Genomic DNA, 23044 nt, shown 5'->3' on the forward strand with positions numbered 1-23044 from the left:
CCTCTCATCTCTCAATTCATGAGAGGACTTCAACTGTATCCTCCACTTTGGAAGCCACCCATTCCTTGAGACATCAATATTGTCTTGGCAGCTCTAATGAAGGATCCATTTGAGCTGCTTTAATCAAGTCCTTTAAAGTTCCTGACTTGTAAAGCACTATTTATCACTGTCACCGCAACAAAAAGAGTTAGTGAACTACAAGCTATGGTCCATTTTTCACCCTATTTGCAATTCTTCCAACACACTTGAAGTTTCTATCTAAGATAGTATCAGCTTTTCACATCAATCAAGACATCACATTTCCCATTTTCTTTCCAAAGTCACACAGGAATGAAAGGGAGAAACCTTTACACACTTTGGACTGTAAAACGGATATTGGTGTACTATAAACAAAAACAGAGGGCCACAGACTCTCTTTGCAACTGTTCGTCTCTTATAACCCAAATGCCTTAGGAACAGCAGTGACCAAAAGAACGTTATCCAACTGGATCACCTGTTGTATTTAACACTGCTATAACTCAGTGCTGCTTCCATTGGCCAGCTCAGTTAAAGCACACCAGGTGCACACTACAGCCTCTTCCAGTGCATATCTGCACAATGTTCCTATTGAAGAAATTTGCAAGGCAGCCAGATGGTCCTCCATTCACACGTTCACCTCTCATTACTGTCTGGACCAACATGCAGCTTCAGACAGTACCAGTGGATCAAGCAGTCTTAAATAATGTGGTCCACTAGAGGAACCATCCACAGGAGAAACCTGTGGGTCTGTTGGGGGGGGAAATCTCCTCCCGGTAGCAGGCTACCAAATCAGCGTCATAATCCTTACAACCCTAAACTTGGGATTCCCCAGACAGCATGGCTAATTCAGCCTGCTTAATGGAAAAAAGCAAGTTTGCTTACTGTAAACTGTGTTTTCTGTAGATAGCAGGTTTGAATTAGCCATGTGAACCCACCCTCCTCCCTGAACAACCCTTCCTTCCTGGAATATGGCGCTTGCCTTTATGCTTAGTTACAAACTGAGGAGTAACAGTGCACAATTGTGCGGAAAGCATCACACATACGCAGCAGAGCAAGGCTCTATATTCTTGGAGCAAGAGCTCTGTGTGGTGTGCAGTCGGATGATGTCACCCAGATAGGATGAATTAGCCATGCTAACTACGGAAAATACAGTTTAGAGTAAGCAAACTTGCTTATTTCTTTTGTGTTTGTCAATGTGCAAGAAACGTAACTTCAAGATGCTCTCAGTCTAAAAGAGAACAAAAATGTAAATTCTAAATAGAAAAATTGTGACTATATGCCTTTATCACCTGCTAAACTAAACTTACAGGGAACTTTAAAAACATCAAGCCGCACTGCTTGTTATTGAAAATAACACCTCTGCCTGTTTTGACTAACCAGACATCTATAAAGATTAAACAGAACTATAAACATTGGATCTAATATTTTTTACATAGTTTGAATGCAACACAGACAAAACACCTTCACTTAGATAAAGTTTATATTTAATCTTAGAATCGCTTACCTCAATTTCTATACCTACAATGTAAAAAACATTGCAAGACTCTCCGTTGAGCATCACAAGACAGAAAAATGCTTAATCTTACATATTAAAGGGATTCCCGCATGACGTGTAGAGTTTTGCATTGCGCATGTACCTAAATGCCAGCATCCCAGGCTTGAGAAACTGACAAGCTGTCATAAAAATGAAGCCCATTCAATTTCCTCGTTTAAACCTGGAGTGTGTAGAGCCTGCCAGCAGTAAATGAAATGCTACTCTTTTCGTGTAAGGGCACAAGAAATGTCCCCACCGAGATTCAAAAAACTCTCCAAATAAAGAATTCTGCGAAAGCCAATGCTCTATTAATGGAGCTTGAAGTTTCCCAGTACGAATGCAACTTTTATGTTCAGTAATGCGTGTTTTTCACTTTTAGTTTGGCCAATATAGATTAATTAGCAGAGACATACAATGAGACTAAATGATCACAAATATTTGTTTCTTTTAAAAGCAAAAACCAGGGTTTCTTTAAAGTGATTTGTATCTGCCAAAATGTGCCAATACTTATATAATAAACGTAATTGCTTTTGCCTTGTTCGAAAAAAGGAATAGTACATACTAAGCATTCCTAAGTGACTTTTTCATTGTTTCTCAACAAATTGTCTCCGTTTGCATAGAATGCACGTTTAAAAGCTTTACCGATGCACCTAGGGGTTTATCTGCGATCAAGAAATCTAGTAGACAGTATTCATGCTTGAGTTCTATACTGTTGCATAGAGTGATAATCTACAAAATCGCAGAACTTGGCTGACTTGTATATTTTATTTTAACAATCTAGGGTGAAAACTGGAATTGTGTAGTAAAATGTTTCTATCATGGGTTTTCTGTAAATAGTCACTATATGACCCTGTTCAATTTTTACAACCAAATCCAAAAAAAGGTGTTTGAACCATGTCATATTGTAAAGTAATTTAAAAAACCTAAGGAAACACTTCAAACTAAACATTTCATAGTAAACAATATATAATTTATTTCACACTAGTATATTTATTAATACAAAATTTTACAAAGATCAATTTATTCTTACAAAATTAATTCTTAACATTTAAAACCCATACAAAAGATAACTATTTAATACCCGATATTCCATCATTCACACAATCACTCATACCATACATACTAAAATTATCATGAAAATCCAAACCCAACAAAACAGGATCCTCTGTTTCACCTGTATCAGGCTTCTTCAGGGGATTTTCTACAGCAATCAATTTACAACTCTATTAACAATATTTTCCAACTGAGGAGTTCCATGGTGCAATTCATCGTACTCCAGTATCACTAATATTTCTTCAACTTTTAATATTAAGACTGTCAATCTTCATTCATCAATCAATCAATTGGTTCTTAAGAACAAGTTCCTTCAAATTCTTAGGGTGCTACTATTGCTTAAATTGTTTCCACTGTCTGATCTGAGGAAGCCTGATACAGACGAAACAAAGAGGATCCTGTTTTTACAGAATGTCTAGGATTTTTAATATTCCCAGGACTTACTCTTGGATTTGGGTCCATGCGTACTGTGCAATGTTAAGAGCTGTTCCCATCTTTTCCACAAATGTAAAGTATGTTATGTCCTCTGGTGGAGAAGTGTAATCTGGTGGTCCTGAAGGTGGGTTAGAAGGGATGCCTTTGGAGCTGCCAAGGGACTCCTCTGGGGAAAGATGACTAAACTAAGAAGATTGTAGTGAATAAGGGGGACTGACTCCTGCTGATAGAACTGAAATACGAGTTAGACCTTCACTAGATGTGGATTGTCTTCAACTTGAAGAGGAAGACGTTGCCCAGTGCTCCGCCACTACCATCACTTTTTCATGTGATAACAGAAAGATGAGATAAGCCTGTGGGAAGGAAGGTTCCGGCAAGAAAAAAAGCAAAAATGCTTCATAATATGTCCGTTATTTGCTCCATGGCTTGTTGGGATCTCTGGGCTGGCATTAGCGGAGGGGCATCCTCTTCTGATACTAGAACTGATTCAAGTGCTGTTATTGGTGGAGGATTGGATGTCAGGGGAAGACTAGAGCATATAGGATCAGGTGTCTGTAGGCAGAGTCCTTGATTCAGAAGCTGAGAGAATGGTAGAGCTCTGGTGATGGGAGAGGGAACATATAACTTGGCTTCTGCTAGAGAAGCATTATAAGCTGCAAACAATTGTGTATGTAGTGCTCATACCTTTAAGATCTCCTGTGCCATAACGTTCAACTGGTCAAATAGGAAATACTGGGAAGTGCTGGGCTTCTTCCTTAGATTTTTTTCAATGTTAGAGATCATGGTGATATTGTGAGAGAGATTCAGACCATCATCTGAAATAATCTGGAATGCTTCAACGGAATTATCTATTTAATGTTTGAGTACTTGCCAGGTGACTGTAACCTGGATTGGTCACTGATGGAAACAGGATGCTAGGCTTGATGGAACCTTCTTATATTCTTATGACTCTGCTAACACTTGCATCAATGCTTGTGCTGAAGGTAATCTCTTATGCAAATTAGTTTTTGTTAGCAATATCTTCAAAGCACTATACTTCAAGGGGTGCTCTGGTGTATCATGCACTGGCAACTTCAATGCCTCTTTTTTTTTTTTTTAGCATCTTCTGATTTTTTCAATGTGTTATTAGTCCTGGGAGAATTCTGCGCTACTGTGGAGCGCAGGATTTCCCCCTGCACAGAAATGCCAAACTCTGCGCATAACATGGCAGAGGAGACCTTGGCATGCTGCAGAGCATGCGCCGTTTGCAGCGAAGATGAAGGCCCCGGTGAGAGTGAATGTATGTAGAGAGGTGTGGGTGTGTGAGAGAGCGAGCAGGGGAGGTGAGAGCGAGCGGGTGCCAGAGAGAGGGAGCCTATATGAGGAGATTGTGAAGGAGTATGTGTGTGTGTGTGTGAGAGATTGGGAGCTGGTGGGTATGAAAACGGGATCGTGGTTATGTGAAGGAATTGTGTATATGTGAGAGAGAGCTTGTGTGAAGAGGTGCGGGAGAGAGACAGGGAGCTTGTGTGGGTGTGTACTATGCAAGAGAGGGACCCTGTGTGAGGGGATGTGTGTGTGTGTGCAAGAGAGAGTGAGGGAGCCTGTATGAGGGTGTGTGTATGTGCACTAGAGAGAGGGACAGAGGGAGCCTGTGTGAGGGGCAGTACTGAGCATGGGGTCAAACTCTGGGAGTATCGATAGAATGGAAGAGGTTGAGCCTAGAGGTGGAAGGGAGAGATAATGGCAGGTGGAGGAATTGGGGCCTGAGAGGGCAAAGTGGCCAGGGGAGTAGGGAAAGCGAGTGGAAGGAACACTTACAGTGAATTTTACGGAAATTCTGCTCAAAATATTAAAAAATTCTGCATCTTTAAATAAAATTCTGCATCTTTAAGTATCTTTAAGTTCTTCACACTTAGTGACAGCATCTGAGGCCGTCACTAAGTGCAAAGAACTTGCACTCTACTTCCACAATAAAATAAAGAATCTTCTGTCTAGATTCCCCGACTCCTCTCTCTCTCCTCCTTTAAACCCTGGCCCTCCCACCCCTGCCCTTGTCTCCCTCGACCTCACCTCCTCCAAAGAAGTAGAATCCATACTCAAAAAGCTCAAACTTGCTTCCCACCCAAGCGATACTATTCCCCCCAAAGCACTCCTTTCCATCTCCAACTCCATATCCAGAGCGATAGCTGACATCATCAACTGTTCTCTATCCACAGGCTCTGTCCCTGACACGCTTGAACATGCAGTGGTCAAACCCCTTCTTAAGAAACCCTCCCTTGACCCACGAGACCCGGCAAACTTCCGGCCCATCTCAAACCTCCCTTTCATCGCCAAGATAATGGAAAGAGTAGTCAACTCTCAGCTCACGGACTACCTAGAAAACCATAATATTCTCCACGTTTCACAATTCGGTTTCCGAAAACACTTCAATACGGAATCCCTCCTCACCCTTTCAGACCACCTCCTCATAGGAATGGACCAGGGCCGTAGCTACCTCCTCGCCCTCCTAGACATTTCCACGGCCTTTGACACTATATGTCATAACCACCTTCTTGCTCGCCTAGAAGTCATCTGTATCTCTAGCCTAGCACTTTCATGGCTCAAATCCTACTTATCCAATAGAAAATTCTCAGGCAAAATTGGCAACACAATTTCCACCCCTCACCCCCTGCAGCAAGGAGTCCCACAAGGCTCCTCCCTCTCCTCCACTCTTTTCAACATCTACCTTCTGCCCCTATGCCATCTACTCTCCGATCTCAAACTTAAATTCTTTAAGCTGATGATGTCCAAATCATCATCCCCATCCACACCTCCATCTCTGATGCGCTAAAGCATTGGGAAACCTGCCTTACATCCATAAATTCCCTGCTCACCAATCTCCACCTTGCCCTGAATACTAATAAAACTGAACTCCTCATCTCCTTGCACTCTTCCCCTAAACCCCCACTATCTATAGATCCTGCCTGCAAGTCCATCTCAGATCAACCTTTCGTAAGAGACCTTGGAGTTCTGCTTGACCATCAGTTAAACATGAAAAAATGTGTGAGCTCTATACTCAAGGATGGCTTCTTCAAACTTAATGTCTTAAAAAAAACCTCAAGCCCCTTCTATACACTCAAGACTTCCACACAGTAATCCAAACCCGATTACTGTAATTCACTCCTCTTAGGACTCCCCTACTCTACATTAAAACCTCTGCAAATGTTGCAAAATGCATCTGCCAGAATCATCGCCAACGGGCGTAAAACAGACCACATCACCCCGATTCTTAAGGACCTCCACTGGCTCCCCATCTCCTCCAGAATAATCTACAAAATACTATCATACACAAATCCATGCATTCTCACCATTCCCACTGGCTTGATATACCCTTCAGCCCCGTGCAGAACATTTGACCCACAAGATCGGTCCATAAAGGAACCCTGCACGTACCTTCTCTAAATATAGCACACCTCTCCTCAACCAGAGACCGTGCCTTATCCATTGCAGGCCCTACATGGAACTCCTTGCCCACGGTGCTCCGCCTAGAAGCTTGCCCAATCAAATTTAAAAAGAAACTTAAAACATGGCTGTTTCAACAGGCCTATCCGGATTAGCCCTTCTCCTCCTTCCCCTTTTGTCTTCTACCTTCGACACCTCCCAGCTGAACGTACGATCCCTTTTGTCACCTTCTTAGTCCACACTAAGAGCCAACTCAACCTTTAAGATGATATCTTGTTACCCCTTGCAGTTATTTTTTGTATTGTTACTCTTGCAGTTTGACCTGTACTTCCTGTGCTTTACTATATTGTTGTCCCTTTCCCTAATTCCTTGTTATGATGTACTTTCACTCCTATTGTTAAAACGTGAACCGACATGATGTTTTTTTCTACTAATGCTGGCATAAAAAAGTTTATAAATAAATAATAATGTTTTTCTGTATTAGTTTAAAATATAGTTACTGTCATGTAAAGTGTGTTATTTTGACCAATATAAAATATATAGAATTTTGCAGAATTTTAAGTTTTTGTGTGCAGAATTCCCCCAGGAGTATTATTTTTGGTTACATCTATGTAGCATGCTTTTTATACACCGGAGCATTCGTACTGTGCATCAAGTGCAACTTGCTTCAATTCCCCCTGAGCATATTGTATTCAGATGTTGGATGCACGATGCGTCAGTTAGATTGATGCATTACTTTGTTTTTAGGGCTTTGCTGCTCCATGCATCAAGTGTTTCAAAGGTCCAGGCAAATCTTGTGCAACTGTTTTTTCTCAAAGCTGCTTAGATTTTTTTTTTCCTCCGAAGGCACGGGGCAGATTGCATCGAGTGCACTGAAGAGTCTCAGTGCTTTGTCTTGGTAGACCTTCTGACCAACTCCAGGGACTATAGCTACTTCAAGCTCAATGCCTGGCTGGCCATCCAGTCTGAGTCATCTCAGTTTGAAGAAGTCGCTTTCAAGGATCTGCTCCAGTTGCTTTTTGATGATGTAGAAGAATCAGAAGACTGATTAAGCAGAAAGAAGATGAGAGGCAGAGAAAACAGTCCATGCAAAGCAAGGACAAAAACAAACTGGAGAGACTCTGAGGCAATGCCCATGTAGGAACTTCCGCACACGCTCAGTAGAGCTTAAGGCTCTGGAGAGACAGTTCTATTCAGTGCTGCCTGATTACGTCAGCCACAGATCATATGCAATTCAGCCCTGCTTACTGATGGAAAAAGCAATTTTCTTCTACCTCCTGCCACCCTCCCCCTAAGTTGATAGTTCATCCCCAAGACTGCTTGCTTCCATTCCTCCTTCCCCCAAAGACAGGACCAGAGTGTGCTTAACTGCCTCTGTCTTCTACACTGGTTTCAGTCTTGTGGTTTGAACCACAGGGTTTGTTATTGGCTCACTGTGTGCTTGTAGCAAGACAAGCCTAGAATACCCCAGGGCATTACCCTGGTGAGATCCACCCCTCCCAGACACAAGGCTGGTATTCCCCTGGCAGCTCTCCTCATAAGATTACCACTCCAAGACAAAGCAGTATCCTCTAGGCTCCCCTCCACAGACCCACTATCCCAAAACACATCTGGCGTATTGTGTGCAATTTTGGTCACCGTATTTCAAAAAAGAAATAGCATTATTAGAAAAGGTATAGAGGAGGGCGACTGAAATAAAAGGGGATGGAACAATTCCCCTATAAGGAAAGGCTAGAGAAGAAACGGCCAAGGGTAGATATGATAGAGGTCTATAAAATGAGTGCAGTGCAATGGGTAAATGCAAATCATAAGATTTACCATACTGAGTCAGACCAAAGCCCATCAAGCCCAGTATCTTGTTTCAAACCATGGCCAATCCAGGTCTCAAATACCTGGCAGGATCCCAAAATGTTGATTACATGCTGCCTCCCCAGGGATAAGCAGTAGATTTCCCCAACTCCACCTTAATATTATGGACCTTTCTTCCAGGAACTCGTCCAAACCTTTTTTAAACCCAGCTATGCCTAAGCTTTCATCATATCCTTCAGCAACAAATCTCAGAGTTTAATTGTGTTGAGTAAAAAAAGAAATATTTTCTCCTATTAGTTTTAAATGTATTACCTAGTAACTTCATTATGTGCCCCCTAATCTTTGTTCTTTTTGAAAGAACAAACATGTAGCCTAGAACTTTACAGGCCACATGTGCCAAACACATCTAGCCCACATGTGCCCATTTACTGATTAAGAAAACATTTTAAAACAAGCAAATCTAGACAGTAGAAGCTGAAAACGCAGCAGCTGTTAGATTATGAAATGACCTCAGGGTAGTAGTTACATTTAGAGCGCTGTGTTCTTCTAAAAATAATGTTCCTTACTGTATCACATTTTTGTTGTAGTTACAAGGAGATCACAATGCAGAACATAAAAATTGCTTTCACTGGGTTTTAATTGTTAAAATTACCAGGTGACAAAGGAATGGGTTTCAAGATTATGGACCTCCTCATAAAATGGGTGAAAGAGCAGGTGTAGGTAAGATGGAGAAAGTATGATTAAGGACACCTATTCACACATTTAAAATGTTATGCATATATCAATCGTCCAATCACGGCATGTGTTATTTCAAACACTTCTAACACATACCATTAAAAATACTTGTGCCTAGCAGCTAAACAAATACACAAAATTAAAAATAAACAAAGATATCAAATGTAGCATGAAAGAGATGACAATATACAGCAACAAAACAAAAACATAGGTCAAAATATACTGTGGCTTGCAAAAGTATTTGACCCCCTCAAAAGTCAGATTTGTATGGATTACAAATGACACGTACACAGACTGTTCCAGACAGTGTGTTTACTGCAAACCAGTATGCTCAAAGTAAATTTTCAGTCGTAATTCATTATTTCTCAGTATTTTTTTTGTAAAATAAAATTAAAAACTGAAAAATGCTACTGGTTCATTCCATATCAAGTGGACAGGGTTCCATACTCAACCTCATCCAAATCGAACAAAATTTTACACCGCTGTTCTCTAGGGTCTCAAACAAAACCTTGCTAAATTTTTCACCTGGATCTCCATTTGTTGGAGAGCTAGAGGCAGTTGAATGGAGGTCACCTCTGAGTACCATGCTCTGCACAACCTAAAATGGCATTTTGTCCAGGTGCCTCAGGCCGACACCTCCTCTCAGGTGCCTGAAATTTTATGGATTAGTACAACTCTTGGTGGTAAGTCCCAGTGCAAAGTTTGGAACATAACGTGAGTTTGGGCCACCAAAGTATGTGAAAAGTTTTACAAAAGAAATATAAGGTCTACTTTGACTCCATTGCTCCTGACCTATATTTTGATTCAGGCTGTGACTGGACTAGTAGTCATGGCCCATGGCATATAAGTTTAAGATTTGCACTAAGAGGCTTTACAGGCAACTGGAAGCAAATATATAATTACATAAAGACACTGTCACTTTTTTATGCAAATTTTTGCCAATTTTCAGGTGCAAATATCTGTGTAGTTTTTAAATCTTTTCCTTTTTATGTCATTTGAAAGAGCATCTTTTTTCTACAGAAGTCACCCTGTTTCATTTTGGATCCAATCTTGCTTTGGTCAGAATTAAGGCTCCAGGGGGCCTGACCTGCGAGGAAGGAGGGAGCCGACCTAGCCTGCCCGGCACAGTGGAGCGGTGAGGAGTGGAGATCGCCTGCACCTGCGGGACCCCTGCCCCCTGACATCATCGGCCGGAGACCGCGAGCTGAAAAGCCCACGAGACAGAGTGGAGTTCGGGGCCTGACCTGCGAGGAAGGAGGGAGCCGACCAGCCTGCCCGGCACAGTGGAGCGGTGAGGAGTGGAGATCGCCTGCACCTGCGAGACCCCTGCCCCCTGACGTCATCGGCCGGAGACCGCGAGCTGAAAAGCCCGCGAGACAGAGTTGAGTTCGGGGCCTGACCTGCGAGGAAGGAGGGAGCCGACCTAGCCTGCCCGGCACAGTGGAGCGGTGAGGAGTGGAGATCGCCTGCACCTGCGGGACCCCTGCCCCCTGACGTCATCGGCCGGAGACCGCGAGCTGAAAAGCCCGCGAGACAGCGGCGCACCGTAGCCGCCGGCGCAGCGTCTAAGCCGCGCACGTCCAAGGGGCGTGCGTGACTTAGATTGACTTTGATCGGCTTGGATCAGCTGGGATTGTTTTTTCAGTATTATTAGGTTTTATGGGGCGTAAAAGGAAGGCGAAGTTCGTCACCTCGTCTCCAGCCTCACATGGACTAGGACCGATGGATGCCCACGTACGTAGGATTTCGCCACAAAGGGACTGCATTAGAGACTCTTATGAGGCCTCGCTGAGTCCCGGCACAGGCCCAACACCTCTACAACCCCCACCCGGAACATCAGGAGGAGAAACCAATTTACAAGATCAAGCAAGAGTAAGTGATTTGGATAATTTTTCTCAATCGCTGAATGTTGCAGAAACCTCCCAGTCTGATTTAGACAGACAGGGTATGGGTGAGGATTCTCCAGTATTTAACATTGAAAGTGCAAGGTTAGACACCGTTGACACAAACAATGTGACGTTGGGGGATATATGGAGGATGATGATCAAATTGGACTCTAACATGCAAAAGATGAATGTATATTTAGGTGCAACTGTAAATCGTAATAAGAATTTAATACAAGAACAGGGCAAGAAGTTAAATGGAATTGAAACAACTATGTCTAATTTATCCACAGAAGTAGATAATGTTAAAAAAATGGAAGATTTACATACGTAGATAATGTTATATTGCATGCAAATATGGAAAATTTGGAAAATTTTATGAGAATAAAAAATCTCCGTATTGTGAACTTCCCTATCACCAGATTATTGTCACCTTTAGAAATGTTTTCGAAATATGTAAGATAAATTTTAGTATGTGAAGAGGTTCCAGCTATCTCGAAAATTTATTATTTCCCACGCCAATTAGATACTGCCCCAGGGAGAGAGGTAGAAGACTCCCCAGGTGTATCTACCTTCTTGGAGGAATCAATAGATTTAATAACCAAGAGAACAACCCTGTTCATTTCTTTTGCCTTAGAGAGAGATAAGGAGATGATTATGGAAAAATTCTTTAAAAATAAAGACATTGTTTTGTGGACAGAAGGTTTTTATTTTTCCTGATGTCTCCAAACCAACACAGGTTAGGAGAAGGAAGTTTTTGGCCTAAAAAATGCAGCATTGGAACTGGGGGCTACTTTTTTTTTTTTTTTTTTTTTAAGTACCCCAGTAAATGCTGCATCAATTATCAGGGGAAAAAATTTATTTTTTCACAACCTTCACATTTGGAGAATTTTTTGACAGATAAAACTCAAGCAAAGGTAGAGAACAAAGTATCACCAATGTTGAGCCAATAATAATAAATTAGTGCTCCTGCTTCCTTGATAAATTGTTATTTGAAAATGTAAGATGTATCAATAAAACCACCAGAGACTGCTTTTATAAGCTCCAAGTGCTGAAAAGAATACGACCTCTCTTCCACACACATGACTTCAGAACGATTCTACAATCAATCATTTTCGCAAAGCTGGACTATTGTAACACCATCTTGCTTGGTCTCCCTTCATCACACACCAAACCACTGCAAATGGTCCAAAATGCCTCCGCCCGTATACTCACTAACACCAGAAGAAGAGAACACATAACCCCTATCCTGATGCACCTCCACTGGCTGCCCATCCACTTCAGAATAATCTACAAGGCCATTCTCACCATTTTTAAAAACATCCATCAATTAGCCCCAATTGATCTCCATATCCCCCTCCAATTACACAACTCTACAAGACCGACAAGAGATGCTTACAAAGGATCACTGCAAGTACCTCCAGCCAAAACAACCAGACACATTACACTTAGAGATCGTGCCTTCTCCACAGCTGGTCCAAATTTATGGAACACCATTCCCCCGGATCTTAGAATGGAACCAAGCATCTCAACATTCAAGAAAAGACTTAAGACGTGGCTGTTCACGCAGGCCTTTCCTAACTCTAACAGTATTTAACTCCCATCAATCAACACACTTCGCTAGTAATAGCATTAATAGCCACCTCTTACAATGTTATTATATATATATAATTATCTGATCTTCATTTTCCTTCTTTCTCCAAGTTATTTATTTCCTTGTTACATGTAACTGCTTTTCTGCACGATTGTTCAAATTGTAAAGTTTATTGTAATTGCACCCCTGTTTCTTGTGAACCAGCATGATGGGACTTCCGTCTTGAATGTTGGTATATAAAAAACGTAAATAAATAAAATAAAATAAATAAATAAAAATCTTTAACAGGCCTCCAAGTTATATGGTTTGAATATAGCAGAATCTCTTATATTTGAAATTGTTTCTTATGTTTTTTGCTGTTATATTCAATTTACTTGATTTATGCATGTATAATGTAAGAATTGCTGTTAAGCTTTCTTGAAAATCCAATAAAGAAAGAATTATAAAATAAAGAATTAAGGCCCCAACAATATGCAACATTTGCATGCGTGGGTGTACTATGTTAAAGAGAGGCATCTTTGGCGCCCTGCTGCGTAACACGCAAATGAGCTAGAGATGTGAAATTGTACAGTGTGGCGAAGCTTGTTGTACTTACCATGCTTGAGCTTATGACATCTTGCTTCGATATACTTTCATTAATTTCCCTTCAAAATGAACATTTTATTGTGCTGTGTTCTTTACTGCATGCAAGCCTGAACATGCAAAAGTATCACCTTCACAAGGAACTATGGCAATGTGTGTGTGGCAGAGATTTTGGGAAAATGCCCTGGCCTATGACACCATTGTGCTTTTTTTGTGCCCCTGGTATCAAATTTTTCTTTTTGCCAAAGGAGGACATTGAAGCAATTAGACCTGTTCAGGATGAGAGTTTTAGCAAAGGTCATACAGTTGCTGGCACAAGGGAAAATCATCAATTCAAGCCCATTGATGTATCTAAAAATTGCATTTGCAAAGTTTTGAATGATGTCACTTCATTCACTGCAAGTGTTTGAGAACATGAATGTGAATATTTTCCTGCCCTTCAAGTATCCAGCTTCCAACCTGGTCAGTATTTAGCTGGCATCTATGATAAATCCTGGTGCATTGGCCATATATGCGAGCTCTCAACGGAGGAACATGATGTCTTAGTCAATTTCTTGTACCCCAAGATCTTGCCAGGCCATTTTACTGGCCACCCCTTAGAGACATCTGTTGGGTTCCAGAAGAGCACATTATTGCTACCCTTGATGCACCCATAACAATTTCATCAGGCAGGCAGTACTTCCTGATCTTACTGGACATCTCGGCAACCTTTGATGCAGTTAACCATAATATCCTCCTTGATAGACTAAACGAAATAGGCATTAAAGACTTAGCGCTCAAATGCTTTAGCTCTTACCTAACAAATAAAACCTTCAAAGTAAAATTTCTTGATAAAGAGTCACATCCTATCGATCTCAGCTTCGGAGTGCCCCAAGGATCCTCTCTATCCTCTATACCAGGGGTCAGGAACCTTTTTGGCTGAGAGAGCCATAAACGCCACATATTTTAAAATGTAATTCCATGAGAGCCATACAATATGTTTAAAACTAAATACAAGTAAATGTGTGCATTTTATGTAAGATCACACTTTTAAAGTACAATAAGTCTCTGAAAATATTACACCAGGCCTTAAGACACCAATACATCTCCTATTAGGAAAACGGACCAAGTCAGGCTGCTATAGAGTCCTACACAGAAACTACACGCCAGCAGAAAACCTCACCTGAATCACGTGCTGTCCCTCACCTAACATAGAATAAAGAGACCAAAACGCATAACAAGAAGCATGCAGACAAAAACTGAATTGGAAACTGCAACAAGCCAGAGTCTCTGTATGCAGTGTAACAAAGGAAAAAAGAAACATCACACATCCTTATAAAACAAATCAAGAAATATAAAATCATCAGCAGTAAAACTGTACTAACAAAAAGAACATATTTCGAAACAGCTGATGAGTGGAATATCCAATAATTAAAAACTCATATAAAACATTTCCAGATACCAACAAAATATTTCAAAATAGCAGACACAAAGATCCAGTAATGAAAAATAATAAGGATACAAAAATTTTTTTGCTCTGCATACCTGGGAAAGTTTGATATCCAGGTGTCCTGAGATTGTTCTGAATTAGCAGGAGGTGGGGTGGTTTGCTTGGAACTTTCTCCTCTCTCAGTCACATACCAGCGCTCTCTCTCACACTGGCTCTCAATGACACACCTATACACACATGCTCTCAGTCACTCACATATACAAATGTTTTTTCTCTCTCACTTATATAGGCTCTTAATTACACATTTACACACATGCTGTCTATCTTTTCACGCTTACACACACACACACAGGCTTTCAATCACATAAATACATGCTGTCTTTTTCTCTCACACACAGACTCTCATTCACATGCTTACAAACATGTCCTCTCTTTCTCTCATTTACACACAGGCTCTCAATCACATACTCACATGCTCCCTCACCTAAATCAGCTCTCAATCACACAGACACACATGGTCTCTCTCTCTCATTTAAACACAGGCTCTCAATCACATACTCACATGCTCCCTCACCTAAATCAGCTCTCAATCACACAGACACACATGGTCTCTCTCTCTCATTTAAACACAGGCTCTCAATCACATACTCACATGCTCCATCACCTAAACCAGCTGTCAATCAGACACAGACACACATGATCTCTCTCTTACTTATACACACAGGCTCTTAATCATACATACACATGATCTCTCTCACACACAAAGGATCTCAATCATACACACATACTCTTTCAAACAAACAGGTTTTCAATTACAAACTTACACATACAGGTTCCCAATGGTAAACTTACATTCATGCTCTCTCTCACACAGGCAGGATCTCAATCACAGACATACTCTCTTTCACATATACAGGCTCTCAATCATTCACATACATGCAATCTCTCACTCACACACACAGGATCTCAAACACACATGCTTGCTCGCTCATTCACTCTCTCTCTCCCCCCCCCCCCCCCCGGGAACTCGCGGCAGCAGCAGCCACCTCCCAACGCTAACCTCCTTCATTTTCAGCCCTCGCGGAGGCGAAGGCGGAGTCCCATCGGCCGCGGTTGAAGATTTTCATTTTCCTCCGAGCCGCGCTGCAGTCTTCTTCCCGGACACTAGCGTGCCTGCGCGGGTCTTCCCGCGCAGGCACCCGATGCTCTCCACTTCCTCTTCCGGGCCGCGGGAAGAAGAGAGCACCGGCGTGCTCTCTTCTTCCCGCGGCCCGGAAGAGGAAGTGGAGAGCATCGGGTGCCTGCGCGGGTCTTCCCGCGCAGGCACCCGATGACTCCAGCGCTGGCACCCGGCTGACACCCGATGACTCCCGCGCAGGCACCCGGATGACTCCAGTCGGCGTGCTCTCTTCTCCTCCCCCCCCGCGGCCCGGAAGAGGAAGTGGTGAGCATCGGGTGCCTGCGCGGAAGAAGAGACCACGCTAGTGTGGTCTCTTCTTCCCGCGCAGGCACCCGATGCTCTCCACTTCCTCTTCCGGGCCGCGGGGGGGGGGGGAGGGGGGAGGAGGAGAAGAGAGCACGCCGGTGCCGCTGACTCCAGCTGTCCTGCCGCGTTCCGCCTGGGCTGACAGCATTTTAAGCCCGGGCGGCGGAGGACCGGGGAGCAGCTGGGTCAGCGGGGAACCGCGAAGTATGGCGACACTTGTCTGCGAGCCAGATGCAGCCCTCAAAAGAGCCATATCTGGCTCGCGAGCCATGGGTTCCCGACCCCTGCTCTATACTATTTAATATCTATTTGCTCCCTTTATGCAAAATTCTATCAGGCCTCGGTCTAACACATTGTATCTATGCCGATGATGTTCAAATTTTAATGCCGATCCAAAAGTCCATTGACCAAACTCTAAAGCTCTGGGACATATACCAATTCACCATTGAAAATGTATTAACCCAAATGAATCTTTCCCTAAATATTAAAAAAACTGAAATCCTATATATCTCCCTTAAATTAAGCAAGACAAAAGAGCTTGAAATTCAAGAAGCAGCCAAAAACTACCCCATCTCCCTAGAAGTATGAGATCTAGGGATTCTTATAGATTGCGAATTCTCCATGAAATCCTGCATTAAAAAAAATCATAAGTGATAGTTACTTCAAATTAAACATACTCAAAAAGATTAAAACCCCTCCTATTCCCTAAAGACTTTAGAACTGTCTTACAGACACTTGTCTTATCAAGATTAGACTACTGATCTGAACATATCACCCCAATATTAAAAGAACTTCATTGGCTGCTGGTCAAATACAGGGCCCAGCATAAAATCTTATCACTAATACACAAAATCCTCTACAATGAAAAAATTGAATGGCTAACCTCTTCACTTCACTTCCACACTCCCTCAAGAACCACCAAGATCAACCGGAACAGGGATGCTACCAATTCCTTCTCCCAAAGTTGCCCACCTAAATAATGTAAGAGAAAGATCTCTCTCTATTGCTGGACTCCTATGGAACTCCATCCCGCAGGAATTACGACTAGAAGCTGACATCAAATTTTTTAAAAAGGGGATTAAAACTTGGCTTTTTAAACAAGCCTACCAAGAGCTGTTAATTATCTAACACTTCTGATTTAATACCAAGGTAATGTATATTTTTATTATACTATCTCTACCCTAAGTGTTTAAATTTTGATTATTTAGCATATTATTTAGTTTGTTAGGTTAATTATATTATGAAATAATGTATTTATCTATTTATTTAGTGGGGGTTTTTAAGCACAAAATAAGAACAATAAAACACTTAAACTATGGATTTACTTCTTTCTTCTTTGGAAATGCAAATCATTTTAAATGATTAATTGCTAACTACTGTAAACCGATTTGATATGCTCGCATGAAAAGTCGGTATATAAAAATTATTAAATAAAAATAAATAAATGTATTCACAAGCCACTTTGGGACACTCAAAAGCATGTACAGGGCAGGAAAAAAAGACTAAGCGAGTTTTTGTGAAATCTCCAGTTTAAGCAATTCTCGTATGTATTCTTCTTTTGTGCTTAAATAAAAGCTTGGAAACCTGTGGCTAGAAACTTGTCTGGCTGTCTAGAGTAGCCATTAGGCAATGGGGCTGTCAATAGCTCAGCCACCACTGACCCATGCAAGGTAACAAATCAGCATACAAAGTTTTGCACTGAATTTGATGACTAATTTATGAAAATGTGTCTAAACAAATGTGTCAAAAACTAAAAAAAAAAAAAGTGTTGTAACCTGAGCTGCATTGTAAAATTTCATATCTCTAGCTCATTTGCCTGTTTCACAGATGGGTGCCAAAGATAGCTCTTTTTAACATAAGGGCAGATTTTCAAAGGGGTACGCATGTAAGATATGCGCTTACCCCCCGAAAACCTGCCCCAAGCTCCCCCTGAGCGTGCCGAGCCTATGTTGAATAGGCTCGGTGGTGCGCGCAAGCCCCGAGGCTTTCCTGGGAGGGGGGAGGGCCGCAGGCGTGGTTCCAACCCGGGGGCGTTTCAGGGGCGTGGCCGAGGCCTCCGAAACTGCTCCCGGGCCAGCAGGCGTAACTTTTATAATAAAGGTAGGTGGGGGGTTTAGATAGGGGGAGGCAGAAAAAGTTCCCTCCGAGGCCGCTCCGATTTTGGAGCGGCCTCGGAGGGAACGGAGGCGGGCTGCGTGGCTTGGTGCGCGCAGGCTGCCGATGTTGCACAGCCTTGCACACGCTGAGCCCGGATTTTAAAAGATATGTGTGTATCTATTAAAATCCGGCGTACTCTTTTGCGCCGGGTGCGCTTACTTTTTTAAAATCTGCCCCATAGTGTATTCACGCATGCAAATGATGATTGCCTTTGGGACTATAATTCTGACCAAAGCAAGGCTGGGTCCAAGACTAAACAGGGTGACTTCTGTATCAAGAGAGGTGCTCTTTCAAATGACATAAGAAAGAAAAAAAATTAACACACAAAACAAAAACTATACAGTAGAGATATTTGCACCCAAAAAAATGGTGAAAATTTACATAAAAAGGTGATATCTCTTTATGTAACTATATCTTTGCTTGCAGTTGGCTGCAAAGTCTCCTAGTGAAAATCCTAGATATACGTCATTGGCCCGACTCCTGATCCAGTTATGACTTGAATAGATGTCTACATCAGGAGCAATGAGGAGAAAAATTAGGCCTTAAATTTCTTTGGTAAAATTTTTCATGTACTTTGCTGGCCCATAAAAAAGATGGCAAGCTCATGTTAGGTTCCAAACTTTGCATAGGTACTTAGCACCAGAGGCTATAATTATCCCCAAAATTTCAGGCCCCTAACTGGGGTTATTTGGCTGCAGTGCCAGGACAAAGTGGCTGTTTTGTGTTGCACGGAGCACAGTACTCTTAAGGATGACCTTCATTCAGCTGCTTCTAGCACTTGAACCAACAGAGATGCAGGTGAAAAATTTTGCATGGTTTTGTTTGAGGCCCTGGAGATTCTGGATTTCAGCTTTCTACTTAAAATCTTAAATTGAGCTTCCAGAACCTCTCTCTCACATTTTCCTATGTCGTCGTTGCCCACATGTACCACGAAGCCAGTATTTTGTAGCCTTTTATTATCTTGTGCATGTCTATAACTTTATCGTTACTTTCCTTAGAATGCTCTTTAGTCTTCATTTTCACAGCTTTCCTTCAAATTCAGTCTGACCAATGGTACTGGATTTAGGGGTCTTTTATGCAGAAAAGCTGACAGGGTTTTTTTTTTTTTTTAATGATTCTCAGGTTAGAGGACAATTGTAAGCCAATTGTTAGGACACTCTTTCATCTGTGCACAGGGTTTGAATACTTATGCAAGCAGAGGGCATCCAAATGGCAGATGAAATTTAATGTGGACAAGTGTAAGATGTTGCATATAGGGAAAAATAACCGTTGCTGTAGTTACACGATGTTAGGTTCCATATTAGGAGCTACCACCCAGGAAAAAGATCTAGGCATCATAGCGGATAATACTTTAAAATCGTCAGCTCAGTGTGCTGCAGCAGTCAAAGCAGCAAATAGAATGTTAGGAATTATTAGGAAGGGAATGGTTAATAGAACGGAAAATGTCATAATGCCTCTATATCGCTCCATGGTGAACACACCTTGAATTCTGTGTACAATTCTGGTCGCCGCATCTTAAAAAAGATATAGTTGTGATGGAGAAGGTACAGAGAAGGGCAACCAAAATGATAAAGGGGATGGAACAGCTTCCCTATGAAAAAAGGCTGAAGAGATTAGGGCTGTTCAGCTTGGAGAAGAGACGGCTGAGGGGGGATATGATAGAGGTCTTTAAGATCATGAGAGGTCTTGAACGAGTAGATGTGACTCTGTTATTTTCACTTTCGAATAATAGAAGGACTAGGGGGCATTCCATGAAGTTAGCAAGTAGCACATTTAAGACTAATCGGAGAAAATTCTTTTTCACTCAACGCACAATAAAGCTCTGGAATTTGTTGCCAGAGGATGTGGTTAGTGCAGTTAGTGTAGCTGGGTTCAAAAAAGGTTTGGATAAGTTCTTGGAGGAGAAGTCCATTAATGGCTATTAATCAATTTTACTTAGGGAATAGCCACTGCTCTTAATTGCATCAGTAGCATGGGATCTTCTTAGTGTTTGGGTAATTGCCAGGTTCTTGTGGCCTGGTTTTGGCCTCTGTTGGAAACAGGATGCTGGGCTTGATGGACCCTTGGTCTGACCCAGCATGGCAATTTCTTATGTTCTTAAATGGTGTGGTATGTAGGCATGGCATATGTGCACCCCATCATCCACTAAGGTACCTAGATACTTACAAGCATAGAATCACCTATGCTCAAACATCAGAAATTATGCAGGTAGCTCAGCAGCCAGAGGGGAGCTTGTGAACTCTTGGCATGCACTCTTTCCAAAGCCGCAGGGCTGTGGGACCAGAAATAGGAAAAGACTTCCCTGGGGCCACAGTTTAGAAGTAAAAACAATCCCCAGACATGAACATTTGTGGAGGAGTAAATTGGAACATGTGCTTGGAACAAGCATGGCTGACTATTGTTGGAGCATCAGGCAAGATTGTCCACAGACTGAACACTGCCAGAAAAGCTATAAGCGTAAATTTTTACCTTAGTATGTATGTTTGGTAGCAGAACTTTACTACTTGTACAGTTTGACTTACAGTAATATATAGCCTTTGTATGAATAAAATAACTAAATAAACAGTATATTCAGGTAATTATTTCATTTGTATGTAAATTTTTTATGATTTTTGGGACAAAGGGAGGGATATCCTGTACCTTAAAAAGTTGACGTGATAGAGAAAAACTGGGGTCATTTTTGGATTCAGATATCAAAAGTTAGACAAAAACAAGGTTCAGATCTAACTCAATGAAAATTATGTTCCCCAGTGCTATATTTCAGAAGGGCCCTATGACAAAGAAATACTTCCAGAGTAGATCTCTTTGAGGAATCAGACAGGTGGTTGAAAGCAAATACATGTTTCTATCTATATATAACGAACTTATAGGCAACACTCATAGCTGCAACATAGTTTTAAATGGATAATCCATGCACTTGTTCAGGTTCCTTCCTCTGTATGAACTCTTCCCTTGATGTAAAAGCTCTTAAAACAGTAGCATTTGTAATGAAGGTAGTTATTAAATATTTCAGCTACCAATTTAAACCGAAATTCTTAAGACTCCAATTACTGCTTTTAATTTCTGAAAAGTTCACATTTAAATTTTGCAATGTCCTCCTAACCACTCCCATTATAGAAGTTCGACCCCTTGCTCCACCTCAACCTCCTTTGCATGTCTCTATCCTAGTTTTCCCCTCCTAGGTGCCTCTTTTTTAAAATATCAAACTAATAACTTGTTTTTACCAGATTACTCCTTGCCCCTCATTTCTGGAGGGCTTGGCTGGGCCTGGTCGGATGATCTCTTCCCCTGAGAAGTACAAAAATCCTTCTTAATCCCCGCGATATCCACCAGAAGCAGAGGCCTAACACGGAAAAGCCCAGGACCTTTCAGGGCTACTCCCGGCGGCCCATAGGAGCAGGGCCCTTGCACCAACCAAGGCCCACATAGCGCATTCCCGGGGGCTGCAGCCCGCGCCGGCTCTTTTACCTGTCCAGCCAGAAAGTCCAGGGTGAGTGGAGTGGGATGCCGGGCTCCGAGACGCGGCTGGCGGCGATGCTGTTGTCCAGCTCCTTGTGGTTGATGTGGATGCCCCGCTCCTCATCCTCTGGCTCTCCCCTCTTCCTCCTCCGGCTGCTGGGGCCACCCGGTTCGGCGCCCGCCTTCAGCGGCAACTCGGGGTCGGCAGGGAGCGCCATCTTTCACTTCCTGAAACCCGCTCGGCTGAGAGGGAAAACAGCAGCAGAAGAAGCCGGCAGTACGATGCGGGCACAAACCCCCCTCCCACCTCTGCTGCTGAGTCACCGGTTGCGTCACCCGGCCGACTGGCACTGCTGATCTACGTCACTGTGAGAGGCCGAGGAGGCGCGTTGACAAAGGCTGGGGTTGCGGTTGACGTCAGACACCCGAAAAGCACCCATGGAAGTCTGGATAGGAAGCTAATGCAGACACCGTGCCTATATTAACGCTAAGCAGAGGCGCAGTTAAATCTGAGAGACTGATAATTGCAGCACAGGACAGTGAACCATGGACAAGATAGTTCACAGTCAACATAGAAAAGAAAGACAGAAAAAGATAAATATAGGTTCTAGAAATGTAAAACTCTTCGGTAGGTGTGACGTGCTGATGTCAAAAGGCTGCATATAGAAAGGCATAAGAAGGTGACATGGGATCACAACCCTAAGAAAACTGTAGAGAATGGAGAAATTGTGATCAGAACATTCCTAGTCCATCCAATGAAAAGCTTGATGCAAGAAAACTGGACATTGTAGCCTGGCCGGTGCAAGTATTTTTGGCACCTTAGGCAAACCTTTGGTCAATCACTCCGCTCCCAAACTTAACTACTGGCAGCAGGGACTCCAGCACACCACTCACTTCTTTGATGGTATGGACTCTAATACAACACCCCTCTAGACCTCTCACTGGCAGGATTTTGTTGCCCCCAAAATGTTGGCACACTAGGTAACAGTCTAGCTTTCCTAATGGAAGCACTGGCTCTGCATTCTGGTAAAGAAGAAAAGCACAAGAATGGCATTGCTAATAGAAATGTTAGTACCAAGCAACTATTCTGTGGGCATTATCCTGAAGTACCAAATGATGTAATCAGAGACCAAGAAAATGTGGCAGAAAGATACAGAAACCGTCCCAATTGTGTTGAGCACAACTGGCCTGATTAAAAAGAACTTGCCAAGCACACTTCGATCTGTTGTCTGTATATATTACATCTTGTGAACTCTAGAAAAAGGCTCTCTTTGGCACAATGCAAGAATTAAGAAGGGCATTTGCAGTAAATTTGAGAGCATGAGATCATAGAATATAGTAACATAGAAATGACAGCAGAAAAGAACCAAAATGGTCCATCCAGTTAGCCCAGCAAGCTTCTTTTGGTAGTATCTGCTCCACTGTGCAGGTTACCCCGTGTTTCTCG

The 23044-nt window shown here is 42.3% G+C and overlaps 1 protein-coding gene across 1 annotated transcript in view; it reads right to left on the reverse strand.

Moving 5' to 3' along the window:
• EIF4E3 (eukaryotic translation initiation factor 4E family member 3) overlaps positions 1 to 22056 on the reverse strand; it is a 75295-nt gene extending 53239 nt beyond the window's left edge. Inside the window, exon 1 of the mRNA XM_029601089.1 lies at positions 21607 to 22056. Within this exon, the coding sequence (XP_029456949.1) occupies positions 21607 to 21815 (209 nt within the window). The 5' untranslated portion in view covers positions 21816 to 22056. The remainder of the gene's footprint in view (positions 1 to 21606) is intronic.
• Between the last annotated feature and the right edge of the window lie 988 nt (positions 22057 to 23044).

This window comes from Rhinatrema bivittatum, chromosome 4 (genome assembly GCF_901001135.1).
Source record: "Rhinatrema bivittatum chromosome 4, aRhiBiv1.1, whole genome shotgun sequence".
Lineage (NCBI taxonomy): Eukaryota > Metazoa > Chordata > Amphibia > Gymnophiona > Rhinatrematidae > Rhinatrema > Rhinatrema bivittatum.